The sequence below is a fragment of the Chaetura pelagica genome, unplaced genomic scaffold (assembly GCF_000747805.2).
Source record: "Chaetura pelagica isolate M959 unplaced genomic scaffold, ChaPel_1.0 scaffold3, whole genome shotgun sequence".
In the NCBI taxonomy this organism is placed as follows: domain Eukaryota; kingdom Metazoa; phylum Chordata; class Aves; order Apodiformes; family Apodidae; genus Chaetura; species Chaetura pelagica.
In genome coordinates this window covers 12,777,693-12,795,256 of record NW_009952974.1, presented here as the reverse complement: position 1 = coordinate 12,795,256, position 17,564 = coordinate 12,777,693, and the positions used below count along the sequence as shown (strand labels likewise).

The 17,564-nt window shown below is 36.1% G+C and overlaps 1 protein-coding gene across 1 annotated transcript in view; it reads left to right on the top strand.

Moving 5' to 3' along the window:
• OLA1 (Obg-like ATPase 1) overlaps nucleotides 1-17,564 on the top strand; it is a 97,986-nt gene that overhangs the window by 46,627 nt on the left and 33,795 nt on the right. The window contains exons 5-6 of the mRNA XM_009996159.1: nucleotides 12,055-12,135; nucleotides 12,415-12,512. Of these exons, the coding sequence (XP_009994461.1) occupies nucleotides 12,055-12,135; nucleotides 12,415-12,512 (179 nt within the window). The remainder of the gene's footprint in view (nucleotides 1-12,054; nucleotides 12,136-12,414; nucleotides 12,513-17,564) is intronic.

Below are 17,564 nucleotides of genomic sequence, written 5' to 3'. Positions count from 1 at the left end.
TAGTAGGTTATAAGAAAAACATTGTCATACCAGTGCTGGTGTTTTATCAGCATTGAAATGCAATGATATTAGCTGGCCCTACCTCGTATTTGGAAGTTAATAGAAAATGAAAGTGAACAACCCTCTCCAAAATGTTCATCTTTATGATGTGTTGTTAAAAAGCACTTCTTTGGTAGCTTCTGTTGGTAAAGAGGTAGACTTCATCTGGCTTTGAAAGTATTTATTCCCCAGTTCATCTAAGCCAATCTCTGTTGGGTGTTTTGAAGGTTTTTCACATAAACCCTGAGAGAGAGAGAGAGAAGCAAGTAGTCTTCATTTAAGGCCTTATTTAACATGTACCAACCCAGCCCTAGGTACAGCTGGGCAGTGATTTTATCTTTTACAAATGATTGCATGTGCTTAGAGGAACATTGCAGCTTATGCCTACAGTTTCAAATACTGTCCACTTTCACCTTTAATTAAGCTTAAGAAAAGGGGCAAGCAAAAATCCTATCCATAGTGAATTCAAAGTTCAGCCTAAAGGCTAAGTTTTACATTGGCATGAGATGATGAAATGGGGAGTGTTGTGATGCTGTTTTGCCCCAGTCCTGACCTCTTCTCACTTGCTTTCTTCTGTGCCCATCTTTGGAAATGGCTTTCCTTATGATAGAGACATTCTTGCCCAGTTTTTGAACGTACATGTCTGGCTGCTTTGTGGGGTTTTTAACACAGTCTGTGTTCTCCCTGTTTTAAGGAAGAAGGGAGCACTTTCTTGTGTTTGCAAAGAGACATAACTGAAGTGTGATTTAAATAAAGATCTTAATAGTCATGCTGTAATGGGTGGTAGGTAGTTGATCTTGTATACAGAGCTGCTCTTACTCACTTTGTAACTACAGGAAGTTGATACTGTTTGAAAACAGAAGATGTCAGATTACTCGCATGTCAAGGGAGACAGTAAATAAACTCATCTAGAAATGCAAGTTAAATGAATAATAGAAAACTTCAGAATCTGCATTAATCTGTCTTTACCCAGCTTCAGTTTCTTATCTTTATCTTTGCATGTTCCCTCAATCTTCATCTGTAGTTCACCCGTCAAAATGAATTTGTCATCTTGTGTTTCGAACTTCCTTGGGTTTTTTATCCTTTCTTTTAGCACATGCACAGAGAACACCAGGTTCTTGTATTGCTCCACCAGTTGTGTTCTCAGCAACAGCTGTTACACTTGACTAGTCTCAGCTGAGTTTGTCAGAAACAATAGAGGTTTCAAAGGCATTAAATTCATTTGTTTCATGGAAGGGGTGGCTGAACAGAGGGGAGAGGCACAAATTAATAGTTCTCATGAGACAAAGGCTGCATGTAGGAGCTACAGTCAGTAGGGAATCTCTTCAGGGAAGTGCTTTGTCACATCTTTGACTCCTGTTGGTATTGGTCCTTGCTTGTCTTCCTTTGTGACTTGTATTCTGGAATTGTAAGGTAGACAGTAGACCTTAGTAAAATGGACTTTTTTTTTTTAATTATAAAGAGTTGTGAAAGCTCTACTTAGAAAGCTCTACTTTTCTTTTCCTAGTAAATCAATCCTTAGGCCTGGTTATGCAGCTTCTACAAATAGATTAGTGTAGTTTTAAAATTGTAACAGCAATTCTTGGGCTTTTCCAGCCACTAGATGGAATGTTCAGCCAGTAGGTTGTGTGAAGCACGGTTTGCTTTGCCATATTTTCTTTAACATTTCATGTTGTTTAGGAGGCCTTATGGTTGCAAATATGCAGCATATATCACATTATTACCTGTGTGGTAAGTGACTTAGGGGTCTGGGAGAGAAACCAGACAGGACTGGTGGAAAAAAAGTTAAAGATTGTGCCTCCCTAAAGTAGTAGCCAAATGTTAGGAGTGTGTTTTGGCTGTTGGATAATTCTGCACATCTGTTATCTGTTGAGTGTTGCAGGTAGCTTGTTTGGCACAGAGTGTGCCCTGTCCATCACAGTCTGTAATGTTTCTGTGCTGCTTGCAGCTACTGTTCAAGGCTTCCTCTCTCTAGGGCAGAAAAATCACTGAGAAAGTGTAGACTGGAATAAATACTGTTTTTCAAACAGGTTGCCTTCAAAGAAGGGAGAGGCTGGGAGAGAACCTCTCAGGATTTGCCTGTAAAAGTTATTTGCCAGTATATTACACAGCCATTGCTAATACCCTGTTCTTTCTGTAGCAGAGGTGTGCCACAGGTCTCTTGTCTGTGCTCTGAATGTACTCAGCCATTTTCCTTTTCAGGAAAACTAGGAGGTTACAAGGGAAAAAACTAAGGTGCAGTGTTAAATTTTTAGTTTCTTTTTCTTTGCTTTCCTTTTCCCATGTCTTTGGAAAAGACATTTGAGAAAGAGTTTGTTGTACTTGAGAGTTGTGAAAGTTGTGTGGTTCATTCAGATAAAGATACTGTGATCTCTTTTACCTGTTTCGCTTTCAAACCCTTCACTGGCTTGCTGTCCTGGGCTGAACAAAAACATCGAGCACTTGAATTGCATTTTTTGTTTCTTTCCACTTTTTCTGGGAACACTTTGAGATCTATTGAGGAAGAACAGTACGTAAGGTGAGCAAAGAAAGGAAATAATATTGATTGGAGTCAAGCATGTTTTTCCTTTGGTAGTTTACTGAATATAATGGATAACTTGAAATAAAAACTAAGAAGTTGCTGATTTCAGAGAAGCTATTATCTCTGTGTGACCTGCGTAGACTTATCGTTGGCATCAGAGGGGATTTCACTGTTTTCATGGAACCTAATTGCAAGTAGAAGTCATTCTTCTAATTTAATAAATATGAATTGTTTGCTTTAGAGGATTCTCTTTATCTATAAGCCTGCACAATTGTGATTTGATAGTCAGAAATCTCCAAAAGATTTAGGAGAAAAAAAGAAAATTGTCTCTCTGTATCAGTCAACAGTTCTTAAATGTGAGATGTGAGGTTGCCCACATCCTTGCATCTCTATTCTATCTTGTTAATTGTAATTTTTCCTTCGTGTAAGCCCACATTGCATACAGTTGGTAAATTCCCCTTTTTGCAGTGACCTGGCTTTGCAGTTGAATACAGTGTTAACTGTTGGTGAATTGATTTTCCAGTCCCTTATCAGCAGAAATAAAATAGCCAACTGCTGTTAAGGAGCCATCACTGAAATAATTTTCAAGTTCTACTTAAAAATCAATGACATGATATGGTACAAGATCTGCAATGTGTAATGTTGACATAGGCTTGGTATATCTTCCTTTACACGTATATTTTTGTCTGTTTCAATTGTGCTCTCACTGCTGCCTTAGAAATGAGTGTCTGTATTTACTAAGGTTACTACTCTTTCAGACTCAGTATGCCTTAAAATATTATTTTGGCTATAACCTTCTAAAGAGTTATTATAGAACAAAAAAACCCCTGTTATTTATATTTCAAATCTGTATGGTGCAGCTATCTGCTGAGACAGGAGAAAGATATTGAGTTAAACTTTATTATTAACTTATTTGTCTGTCATTTTGGGTAGCAGGAGATCTCAAAGTAAAATTCAAATATGAACGAATTTATAGATCAGCCTGTACAAAATTTTAAAACTTGTTTAAAAAACTATATATATATATATTTATGGCATTTTCAAACCTGGAGACAGAAGTCTTCAAATTAATACAGTGTAATATAGTTAAGTGAACATTATTGCAGGATTCTTCCCACCTGATTCAATTCTAGCCCTTAGAGACTGACCTTCTGCAATAGATAGTAATTCCTTCAGCCCTTTTTTAGTGCACTGACTCTTGAATTCCAGCACAGAATAATTCGTAGAGGTAATGGTATTGTGATTTATGTGTCTGACCATGAGAATATTATTTACAGTTGAGTTTATGCACATTATTGATGTTAGTGATATGAAGACAAAATCTTTAGATCAGTATCAATGTCTGCAGTGTCTGAGCTTCCAACTTGCAGTTGAAAGGCAGCTTTTACAGTAGGTCAGGATCAATGTTCACTGCATTTGAACTTCCAGTTTTCAGTTGAAAGGGGTGCTCTTTTAAGTCCTATGAGATATGTAGATTCCATTGTTAAAGTCTGTCAATTAAAAAAAAACAAACTAGTTTTTCAAATCAAGTACATTTTGTAAGAGCAAAAGTAACTGCAATTGTGAGAACAGTCAGAGAGTCCTTTTTAATATAAGGGCAGAAGAACCATTTAGTGTATATTTAACTTGGAGAAAGGCATCCAGCTTTGTTTTGTTGCTGTGATGAGTGATGAACTAATAATTGATACAATAACCACAGGTATAGAGTATAAATATCTGTTGGTGGTAACATGCTGTGAGGAGTAAAGCAACATCTTCATGATGTTTGAAGTAGCTTTAAATCCTTCTCCTTCCTTCCATTTGATGTCTCGGTCCTGTCCTGAGAAGACAGTAGCTGCTTGAAAGATGTTTTCTCGTTAATTTAAAATTACTGATACAGTGTGGGAGAGACTTCACAAACAGCAGATAACTGGTACATTCAGTTTCTTCTCACTAGCAATATATAAACACAGTGAAAATCCTTCCTTCCTGCAATATTCCAATGAATGGGATGGCGCAGAATTTGCTGACCTTCTGCTGCAAGCACTTGCCAGTTCTCACGGATGGATGAACTCTTGTTTCTTGTAACTGATGATGTCAGTTGGGAATTTTCACCTTTCTTACATTCTGAATTGATAAATACAGTGATGAATAGGGTTTGGGTTTTGGGTTTTTGGGTTTTGGTGTTTCTGGTTGTTTTTTTTTCTCTTTGATCTCCTTTTGTGAGGAGAGTTTGAGAGACTGGTTTGTTCTACTGGAGACAGAAGGAAAGGAACAGCATATACTTACACTGTTGACATACTTTCTGCTGATGGCTGTTACAATTTGTAACTTAAATGTTAAATCATAGGGAATTGAGAAAATATTTATATTCTTAATGCATATAATTATGCCTAAAATATTTAGTGGACGATTTACTGTGCTTAATGTGGTATTTAGAGGAAATTAAAGTTCATTCTGGGAGAACGTTTTGAATGTAACAGGAAAATATTCATGGCAGATGTTTGTGAATTAATCGGTAGTAAAGACTGACTTAAAAATACATAATGTGTAAATACGTGTTTAGGTTTCTTTTAGTTTTATTGATAGACAAAAAGAAGTCAATGCTTAAATACTTTCTGTCAAGGTTGGTCTTTCCTGTGTAGATTTGAACAGTGGTTTAAAGTAATTACTTTCATAAATAATGCCTGCCTGCGTCCAAGCCATGATGTAATTTTTAAATAGTATATACATACACCCAAAAACTCTGGTATGAATAGTCGTATTCTGAAAAAGACACCTTTTTCAGCTGGCTTAATTCACATCTAGAACAATGCATTCACACATGGATTTATTAGGAAATCAGTGTGTGTAGACTAATTCAGTAAGAAAAGTTCAATTGAATTCCTATGGAAGATATTTTACTTTTCATTTCAATTTCCCTGTTATAAATTTTTGATTGCTTGAAATAATCACTTGTGGATAGACTGCTTTCTGTATTCCTGCCTACATTTTTCTTTGAGAAGGTACAAGTGGCTATACAGTTATGTATCACACTTTAGAACCCACAAGGATGACCCACACAGGAGAATTTGGGGATTACTGGCTTGAATTACATTGCTTGGAGAACTTGTAGGATGTTTGGGGTGAAAGTACTTGCTGTGGTTTATAAACGTTTATTGGCATCTAGCTTTGAGTAAATCTTACATCACGTACAACTTGTACTGGCTCTGTTAGAAGGTATTGAATAGAAGGATAATACACTTGTCCTAAATCTATTACTTCTCCCATTGTATTTTTATTAAAGTCAGTGAACGAGAGAATTGTAAGAGATTAGACATTGTTTTGTACCACAGAGGAGCTCATTGTCACTCCAGTTTATGCAGTACCTGTCTTGTTCTCCTTCTTAAGAGCTTATTTAAGTACTTAACACAATTGAAAAACATGGATTTTGCCTCTTTTTTTTTTAAACTGCAAATTTTGTCTTAATTGTACTTTAAAAATACGACTGGTTCTAAACCTTGTGTTATAATAATTTAGGACTTTTTCACTTCAGCCTCACCCTGTTAAAGGGCCAGAAAACCTCCAGGAGAAGTATACAGCTGAGGCAATGCTAATGGGAGCTGAAAAGATTCCCAGGGGAAGCAACAAATGGCAAGACTGTGGGCATGGCACACCCCAAGCCTTGTGTGCACACAAATAATGGCTTTCAGAGCAGCACAGTTTAACTGGTTATGAGTACTCTTTACTACAAATTGCACAGTACTCTGATACCTGTATCTGAAAAACCATCAGAGCTATTTTGAAGGCCAGTTGGAATACTACTTATTATCTAGTTTAATCTCTTGCATATCCCAGTTTAATTCTCACAATTGTGCTTAAAATGTCTTAGTGGAAAAAATCAACCTCTATTTAACTATTTTCTAGCTAGAGAGAAATTACTGTGATTTGCATAAACTGTGCCAGGAATTACTTACCTTTGCTGTTTAGAAATAAAACAGCCTTAGTCTGTATTTGTCAAGCTTCAAGTTTCAGCCATTATATTTCTGTATGCTAGTGTAAAAACCCTGTAGTATGGGACTATTAAATTAGTTATTTATATATATGAAATGCAGTAAGAATAAAAGCAAACCTCTTTTTCTCCAGTTTTTCACTATTTCAACAGAGATAAATGTAGAATTATTCACTTTGGACATTATATACTCAAATATTGGATTAGACTTTTAGTTACTTGACTTGCTTGCAACCCTCAGTTCTTTTCAGTCACTCTTAAAAGGGGCAAGTCCTCTACCTGGAAAATACTGTATCCACCTTCCCTTGTTCCCCACCCAGAAAATGTATGAACTTGAATTTATTTTATTGGACAACATTGTTTGCTTTCACTAAATCTGTCTAGCAGTTCTGGTCACTACACACATGATTTGTGTTGTTAGTAATTTACTATTCTCAGAATCTGTGTCACTAATGCGGTCTTTTTTAGGCTGTTGATGAAAGCTGGTAGCTAGCAAAATGCAAATAATTTGTTTGGAGTGCCACCAAAACCACACTCATTAGATTTTCTATTTGCAGTTGCATCCTGAGACCTAATGGTTAGGTTATATTGACTCTGTTTAATGTATGCAGTATTTTTTGAATTAAATACCTTACATCACTAAACTAGATTCCTTAGGGAAGTCTGAACATGTTAATTATACACTACTACCTTCATTGTGGATAGGCTATGCTGTTGGACCGCTGTATGAAATGAGCTAACCAAGAGCTATAGGGTAATGTTTTAGATACTCATTATAGCTTTTCTGAGGAGCAGAGCAGTGAAAATCATGTAATTTTGGACAAATGAAACATCTTACTAAAAATGTATTTACCTGCTTTTGAAGTGTTTATGTTGTCCCAAAAGCGGGGTCTGTCACCCAGTGTGCAAGAAGCCACTCCACACATGGAGTCGGGATACTTGCTTTAAGAGCGAGTTCTGCAGGGAAAAGGGAGCAGGGTGGGATTCCACAAAGCAAGCTCAGTTTCCTGAAAGGCAAGTGCTACTTTTAGACCCAAAAATGTGAGAAAGAAGTTTATCTCTGACATTATTCTATGACTGGCACACTCGATTACTTGACTAATTCCTCACTTCTGTTTGGAGTGGCAATGCTTGGGAATCTCACAACACCTGCTCAAAGAGTAAAGGGCTTGTTGGTAGTAGGGGTCCTTCTAGCCTGTGGGTGTGAATTTTAGTATGCTAATAGCTCATTAATATATTCATATGGTGATTTCAATTACTCTTTGTTTTTCCGTCCAGTGCTCAAGACTATAACCAAGATAAACTGTGGGCAGTGTTCCTTTGCATCACCTGTATAGCGGGTGTCTTGCAGACCTGTCTCAAGGCCAGGCTGTTGACTACTTGGGGCATGTTTTTCTCTAACTGGAATCTGGTTTTGTTGAATTCTTACTGTTTCACTATTATCTAGGCCCTGTTTTTATTCTACATGTTCCTTTTATGTGATTCTCCCCCCAATGTGATTTCCCTCCTTCCCCTCTCAATTTTACTTATTTCAATTAATAACTGACATCATTTACAGGGACCTGGTCAGTTACTACACTTTGGAAGTTTAGAAGGGAATAGATAAAGTGCTGAGAAACACCCCTGTACATCCCAGAAACATCTCCTTCAGTGGGGGGAAAAAAAGCTTTCTGCACTTACAGCTACGCTCTGTAGTAATGGAGACTTTTGCACTGCCTGCAGGATTCACTTGCACTTTGAAGTGTGAAGTGATAATCCTCACAACTACTTACTTCTTTATTAAATTTGCGGAAGTTAATTACATGCCCTGCTAATTTACAACAAAAACCTCACAATTCTCTGATGCCAAGCAGGCAAGTGAATTTTCCAAGCTTCAGTTTAGTTCCTCGTGCTGTAATAAGAATTTGGCATTGGCACACATTATTACTGTCATCCTTCCAGAGAGTTTTTTAATGTATGCACTTTTTTCTACACAGTAGTGTTTTGAGAGCATGTGTTGATACATCTCCTAAATGTAGTATAAATGTATTTCTTTATAATAGTTTATACTGTTAAAGTCCTGCTTAGCAGTTATGGATTGACTGCTACTTTGTGGTAATGTGAGCAGGAGATAAATCAAAATTAAGGCATCATCTGTGGTTAAATACACTGCGTATTCACATGTGCTAAATTTAGTGCCAAGGACATAGTCAGAAATTAACTGATGTTTAAAACAGTGGTAGTTTTTATTCTATGCCTTGACAACTGTAAGTAAATTGGATTTTGTTAGGGTTTTTTGGCAGCTTTAAAAATAGTCTTTTCTATGATGTTGCTAGCTGAAAAACAGAACAAGAATCAAAATGTGATCAAACAAGGAGAAGTGGATCGTTTTGCTGGAGACAGGTTGATCTCGAAGGGTGCAACTGGGGAGGCCAGATTTAATGAAACAAACCAGATCATTGCTCTGTATGCTGTTATTAAGCTTCTTGGAGTTAACTGGAGTAATGGTTAAATGTGTTTAAATGACTGATAAAATGATAGTGAAGATAAAAAGGTTAGTTCATACTCTTTCACCAGGCCTAAACATAAGCAATTAATAAAACTAAAAATGATGCTTCATGAGATATAATGTGAAAATGTGCTGCTTGTGTGTTTGCTGTTGGGGCAGCTAAGTGCAGAAGAAGTATGTGGAAGTAGTTGCATTTCCTCATATTGTCATTGGTATTTAACGTTCTCTTGTTAAGGGATTATATTACATCTTATTTAAAGGGTACACCATTGTTGATGCAGAGGAATCTGTGTTAATCTGTCCTTTTTTTTTTTTTAGTTTCTGAACTGTCTACCTTACATTTCTGGTGTGACTGTCCAAAGAGATCAGCAGAGAAAATTTGACTTTGGCTCAATAATTACCAATTTTTTTTCTTTGTGTCTTTTTGCCTTGCCAGCTTCAGACTTAACTGCTGTATTTGCTTGTAGGTTTCCTTCCTTTTATCTAAAGAAAGTTTTCCAATGCTTTGCCACCTTCTCTGTAAAACCAAAACAAAATTGTAAGTCTACAGCTGTCGATCCATCCCGGCACATTCCCTTGCCGGTCAGCCTTCCCTGCGGAAGTTAGCCATGTCATTACTCTTTTCGAACAACAGTTGCAAACAGTATCAAGACAGGTACCTAAATGAGAACTCTGAAAAATTAAGTCTGTGTCAGAATGGGTTTAGATGTGTCTCTGTAGGTAGCAGGTGAATGTGAAAGAGAATCTTTGATTGGCAACTATATGCTTAGATAGGCTTTAGAAAGAACAAACTTTGTTTGCTGCATTGATGCTTCAGATTTTCTGCAGGTTCCACATTCTGTTCTGCCCTTACAGATTGAACCATTTCATTGCTGCTTAAAGCCTTGGGAGCTTGTGCTATAATGTTTTTTTTCTGACAATTTTTTTATCAACACTAATTTAAATGCAATAATGCATTGCTGTTGAGGGGAGGGGGAAACTGTAATGCTGAAAGCAATGTGCTAGATGCTTACAGAATTAGTTTAAAACCCAAAATAGTGGGTAATCGGAATTCCTTCACTGCTGAACAGCAGTCTTGGAGATTGTGTTGATTTTTATATATCTATTTCAACAAAAGCTTAGGATAAAGATCTTAAATGAAAAGTACCTATCAGTAGAATTGCATCCCTTATTATACTGATTAATTAAAAAATCAAAAAGCACATAGGGTTAAAGATAAGATGGTACCACTGTTTTCTTCTTTATGTGTAATCTTGTTGCATGTCTCTACATAAGCTGTTCTGGCCACTCATCATAGTAACCAGCTGGGCCATTTCACCTGCTGGAGCCATTAAAGAGGACTCTCTCCCCCTAGATTAATCCCCTCCGACATTAGTTTTTTGCTCTGACAACTGGAGCAGGCATTCAGAATTTGCAGGTGGCCAGTGTGACGCACATAATTGCCTACAATTTTAGGCAATGAATAAAAATGGTCTACATTACTTGTCAAAGGTTGTATATGCAGTGCCAAGTGAGATCTATGGGAAGCCTTTTAGGGTTTAAAGAACAGTTAATAGCAAAGCTGCACAGTGCTTTTTTAATCATAATGCATTTGTAATATAGCACTTTGATCTTCTCCTTGTAGGAAATGGTGTTATATTAGCCACTTTTAAACATTTATGAGTGAAATTCAGTTATAGGAGAGTAAGTGATTATTCTTAGGCAGAACATGTTAGATTTCATTAAAAGTTTTAGCTTACCCCTTCCTTGTTAAAATCTGTGGGGAGTCCTGTTCCTGGAGGGTTTCAAATCAGGATCTGAAGATTTAGAAGAGCTTTTTCTTTGTTTTTCACTAAAGCAACTGCAAGACTAGAAAAGACTGTAGTAAATACTGATGTTATTTGTGGTTGTTTATAAATGTACTTCAACCATGTAGCATTAAGTGCAAAAAAATGTTGCGTGCTCAGTGGTTTAGGGAATGTTTCCTTGTATTTCAAAGATCTAAATTCTCAGTTGTGTCAATTATAACCTAAGAAATGCATTATTTAAAGCATGATCATAAATTATCTACAACAAAAAATAGGCGACTCTAAAATGTACTAGTCCTAGAAGAGCAGAGTTTGACCTTTCAGACCCAAGAGCCTTTTATTAACACCTGCCTGTAAGGAGAACCATGCCACACGCAGCTTTCAGATTCACAACCACAAAACTGATGAGGAAAGGCTTGAAGGGTTCAGTTTGTGTCACTTGCTGTTTGCCGTTTCCATTTCACAGATGATTAATCTTTCTGTGAAGAAAGGCCAGAGAAACAAAGCACATTGGGCTCTTCCTGCAGTTACTCCTTCTGAATGCACACTAGCTTGCTAACTAAAAGGCCTTTAGATTTCCTGCCGAGAGAGATGTTCTGAAAGTGAATGCAGCTGGTTGGAGGTCACCAGTGCAAGGCTCTTGCCATTGTGTAATGGAGGCTTTGGCAGGTTTCATTTTGGGGGGGAGGGAGAAGGTGTTGGCGAAAAATTAATGCGGAATAAAAAGGGCTTTGGCCATTTGAATTAATTTCTTGAAGGGTGGATCATCAATAATAGGCTCAATTTCTTTTCCTCACAATTTAAAAAAAAAAAAAAGTTATTTGCTGTGTTTTTCCCACCCATTCTGTTTTCTTAATGGCACGTTTATATTGTACGTGGTCTCTGCCGCTGGATGCTGAAATGTCATGTCTTACTGAGTTTGAAAAGCCATCTAAAATGTACTGATTTTTACATGTATTTTGTGATGTCTGCTGATTTAGGTGGTGGCAAGAGATGGTACTTGAGTATCGTGTATTTAACTTCCTAATTCTGGGATTTGTATTGCTTTAATAATTGATACTGCTCTTTAGTGACTTTTAAAGCAGCAATTTCTGCTTTTTTGGGAGAGTAAAAATTTAGTTTTAAAAGGTATCTAATTTTAATTTGTGTGTACGTTTTGAATCTTAATGTATACATGCCTTGTTTATGGAAGAGAATGGTCCGATATCCAGCTGAGTTTTTGACTTTGTTTTTTCATGATCTTGTGTAGGATGTAATGTGCAAAATCAAGACCTGGGTAATAGATGAAAAGAAAGCTGTCCGCTTCTATCATGATTGGAATGACAAAGAGGTAGGCTGTAAATATCATCCTATGATTTTTTACTTCTAATTTTGCTACCTATTACTGTCTTTTTTTCACAGGTTTGTTTTTGTTTTTGTTTTTTTTTAGATCTCATATAGTGTATTGAATGTTAAATTTATAAGCTGATTCTGTGTTTATCAGTAATTTGTTTAGTACACTTCAATTATAGTGCCTTCTCAAACAAGCCATGAGGAAAATGGCCACAAAATGAGCTCAGGGTGGTATAGCTTGTTTTTTTAAATTCCCCTTCTATATTTTCCTTTCTAGATTGATGTTTTGAACAAACATTTGTTTTTTACTTCAAAACCGATGATCTACTTGGTTAACCTCTCTGAAAAAGACTACATTAGAAAGAAAAACAAGTGGTGAGTATGTCCAGGTTAAATATCTAAATTTATATTTCTGTTTCACATTTTTCAACAGTTACTAATTTCTTGTACATTAAGGTCACCTAAGATTTTAAGTAGAATAAGGGGTGAAGACTAATGCTGCACTTTTGTTACGTGTTACGCTCCCGTTAACGTGCTTGAGTAGAGTGCATATAGCATATGGTGAAGCCCCCAATGAAAGTGCAGAATAGAAAAGAATATACTCTCCTTCCTTACACTGAGGAAAACAGACTTGATTGAGAAGTACTATTTAAATAAATGTATAGTGTTATGATGTTATGTAACACTGGTCTGAACAACATCCTTTTCATTCCAAAGGAATGAACTGAATGCCAGAGGACTAAAGCTATGGGAGCTACACAGAAATCTTTCAAACTGTGGCCAAAATTGCACATTTTAACAGTAGTCTCCTGTTTGTAGTTGGGTGCCTGGCTTCCTTGGCACCGCTTGCTTACAGTTTTCACAGGCCTGTTTTGATGGGCTTTAATACCATGAAGAGTGGAGGTTTTAGTCAAGGATTCCTGATACTAATATTATGACTCAAGTACGTGATGGTTACAAAATCAGTCTACCAAACATTCAATGAACTGGATGAAGATCCAGTCCTAACAGGGTAGACACATGGTGGGAATCCACTGCTGAGTACTACACCATTTAGCATGTAATTGGCAACTCTACATGGGAGTTTATGGAGGAGGGAACAGATTAAGTAGTATACAATGAAGGAAAGTCTATAGCAGTATATTTAGTTTTAAAAAAACACAGCCAAACAACAAACCTTTTCTTAATATTCAGATATTTAAACACTGTACTTGTGAGCTACTTTGAAGATGTATAAACATGTGTTTGTGAACAGATACGTGTGTGTAACTCATCCAAACAAATCAGAAGTATCTAAAGCGGAATATCTGAATTTTCCTAAGTACACCCTCTGTTTCTCCCTGTACTTCATTAAGTACTTAGATGCACATGGTTTCAATTTTCCATTAAAAATTCTCATTTCCATATGATATCAAAGAGTGAGAAGGCTTTAAACTGAAAAATAAACATTCATAGACTGGAAGCCAAAACAATAATTAATGTCAGATGGTTTACTCCAATAAATCATTAGAAAAAATTCTGTGAAATTACTGCAACTAAAACTGTCCTTTTGATACTCCAAGACATTTTGTGTTAGTATTAAACAATGAAATTTAACCTATTTAATAGCAAACCCTCTGAGCCCAAAACAGACTTGTGAATAAACTTGATAACCAATGTAATAATGTAAGCTTTTAATATAATTTAAAATTAATTTGTTCCTCCTTTGAATGTTTTATGTGCATGACAATTTAAATCTTAAAAGTGGTTCTACCCAAGGAAGTCTTTACAATCAGGAGAGCAGTATTTGCTCTCTTACTGTCAGGTGGTATTTTTTTCTAAGCACAAATGTTGAGATTTCTGAAGGTTTGCTATAACAGTACAGATGGGGAAGTTTATGTGAAAATGGATGAGTTGGCTTCCCTGTCCAAAAAAGATCCTCACACCTGTATTTGGATGATTACAGGTAGAGCTCACCGGCCCTAATTGTACAGTAAATACCATTTCCCAGACCCTAATGGAAGACAGACTACTTAGGAGACGCCAGTCTGTGATTTAGCTGTCGCCAGTCACCCCATGTTTTTTGTGAGACTAGTTGTGATGATGACATAGTTAAACCCAATTGAAAGCAAATCTTTGTATAAATTGCAATTTTTAATTTGTAAAAAATCAGATGTTAGAGCTGAGGAGAGTCATATAATGAAATAGTTGAACTGTTTCTGTTACAATTAATGATTTAGTTTTTAAAAAGTATGCCCAGATCTCATGGATGTGAGTGTAATTGTAGCTGAAAGATCAAAGCCTGGGTAGCTGAATGATGTTCCAGAAGAGAATTTACCACATAGCCATTTTCAGTACAGTTTCTGCCTCCTGCTGTTCCTATTTTCCCTCAAGCTAGCCATTGACTACCCCCTGTGCATCCCTGCTCGTAAAAAATGATTGAGGAAGTATTTGTCATGTATTTATGAGTGGGAAACATTGTGTGATAAGGGAAAGGCATCTACTAGAACCAGAAAGATTGCCGTTTTCTTCCATTCAGCCACTCTGCTGCAGCTTTAAATCCTCTGTTTATACAACATAGTTTTTATATTTAAGACTAGAATAAATGTTTTCTATGAAGGATGCTAACGGTAGGCTTTTGTCAGTTGTATGATGGAAGCAGATGTAAATGATTAGAATATGTTTTACTGTTAGATGACACTTAATTTGTGATTTTTGTTATTATTTTGGGGGGTAGAGGGTCATGTTTGAAATGCAAGCCACATTTAGACGAGTCATCCAACTTGAAAAGTTTATTTCTGAGCTTGATTCCTAATCTTACTATAACAAAAGTAAGGTTAATGCAGGAAATGCTCAACAGTGAAATGTTTTCAAAAGACTTTTACAACTATAAAAGTGTTTAGAACAGCAAAGGAGAGAAGATGCTTTTTGATTGTGGGTAGAGAGGAAAACTGAGATTGTCTTAGTTTTACTGGATCACTCGTTTAGAGTTAATGAATATTTTAAGTTCAAAACACATCTAAGAACTAACATGTTGTTTTTTAATCCAAGAAAAAAAGAAAACACTGTGAAAGTTGTGTGTTGTGTGTTTGAGTAGGTGTAGTGACCTTTTGAAAGATGTAAAAGCTGGAATATCTCCAAGCAGTTACTTGTGGGCTTTAACAATGTTGAATTAGTCATTCAGTTGATTTATGATTAAGACCTAGCCACTGAAGAGAAGCTGACATGGCACCTGTGATAGTCGCACTTGTGTTATGATCAGATGACAGTAATCATGACGCTGAATGGGGGAATCCACTTAATACATATTGCTGTGCTCTAAATGAATTCTTAGGTCCTTATTTTAATAATTCCTAATGTTTTTTACATAGGTCTAGTACCATAACATGATATACATGCATTCAAGTTTACTGTAAAACTATTCTAAATAAGCCTGTTAATTTTTGGTGAAAACTGTTTTCTGAGGACATCGCAGAAATCCAGGACTTGAGACTTACCAGTCCCTCACCTACTTAAAGGTTTATATTTTAGTCTTGCTAAAGAGGGTACTTTTACCAGGTTATAATATGGATTCTAATTATGAAATATATTGAGCTAATGACTGTGTAGACTATTAATGAGTGGACCATGCTTAGCACAGTGTTTTACTCAGTATTTTGGACTGATTCTTCACAGTGAGCACCAGGAATACAATGTGTCAAAGCTGTGTAGGCTGATCTTTTGACTCAATTTATGAAGTCTAAACAAGTCCATTTTTTCATCCTATACATAGACTATAATTTAAAGCACTGATTATGCTGCTTAAGATTTTCTCGTATGTATAGGATTGTAACTAAGTCATCTGAGACTTAGTACAGATTTCTGAACATTGTTTTCTTTAATATAATTGAGATGTGTTGAATATCCGAATGTCTGTTAACATTATTTCCAAGGGGCTGTTTCATAAAATGTTACAGTAGACATTATTTTAAGAAAAATAAGTTGTGTTGATGGAATAGGATGCTTCTCTTGAAGTGTCTTCCTCCTGTACATATAGAAAGGTAGCATATGTGTCATAATAAAGAACCTTTACCCCATTAATTTTTATAGCATTTTTAGTGTTCTTAAGTTGGACGAGACATAATTAGGTCAGATGTAAGGTTTTATGTTTTTCTGGTATCATGTTTCTGACAGGCCACCAGCAGATGACCAGAGTGTAGAAATGGATGAAGCAAACAGAGCATATGCACCCAGATTCTTGCTCTCTGATGTTGTAGAATTGATTAAACCAGATATGATGTGCTTGTGGTTAATAATTTTTTAGTGATTTTTATTCTATGAATTTAGCCATTAACCTTTTGAACCTGAGTATGCTTTTGGCATCCCAATATCCTGCAGGAGGGACTTCCACAGTTTAACTATGTGCTATATGGAGAAGTATTTCCTTATGCTTGTTTTGAGTCTGTCACATCATAATTTCATTTGATGCTCCTTAGATCTCATAGTAAGAGGGTGAATAATCCTTTTCTATTAATCTTTTTCATATTGCTTTAGATGTTCCAAATATAAAAAAAAAAAGAGGGGGGAGCAGAAATCTGACATCAAGAAATATCAAGGGTAAAGGAAGACTATAGGATTGAGTATGAATTAATACACTTCACTCAGTCTTTCACTTTTAAACTAGTTAGGAAAGGAAGTTAATATATGTTGGCAAATGGAGACTTGGTGTTCTTGGTTGTATGTCTGTGGGTTTGTCCCCAGTGGTAGAATAGATCTAATAGTTGTATGTTCACCATCTTAGCAAAACAGCAAGACAATGTCATGTTGAGGTAGAGCAAGAGGATAGTGACAGGAGAAGAAATGCCATCTAGAATGTTTTAATGGCTTCAATATGCCTGTTAAAAACAAACAAAAAAAGAAAATAAAACTTAAAAGAAACACAACAAAAAAAGCTCTATACTCCCAAGCCTCCCACCCTTAAATACTGCCTGATTAGAGACACTGGAGAGACTGTTTTTGTACAGACTCCTCTGAGATTTGTTAGCAATACATGCTTGATCTCTTAAAGTCTTCCTTAGTATTTTACTTGCATTTTGGTTTGAGACCTTTCAAAAAACAATTTAAAAATATAAAGAAACAGAAATTAATGGAAATTTCAATATTACCATGACATACCTTGAAGCAAAACATGATTTAACAAACAGCATCAGAACATATATGTATTTCAGAATATTAATAAATCTCACAGGAAATAAAGTTAAGGGAAAGAACAACTGAAGATCAGCTCCATCTCTTTTGCAACAAGAAATATGGTGACTCAATGAAAGTGTGAAACATCTTAGCCCTATGGAAGCACAATCTCCTTTCTGTGCCCAGGTGTCAGCCCTTTTCAAATGCTTTCTGAAATAGATGAACTTTGCCAATTTTGCTAAAAACAAGAATATGCCCATTTGGATCAAACACCTAAAA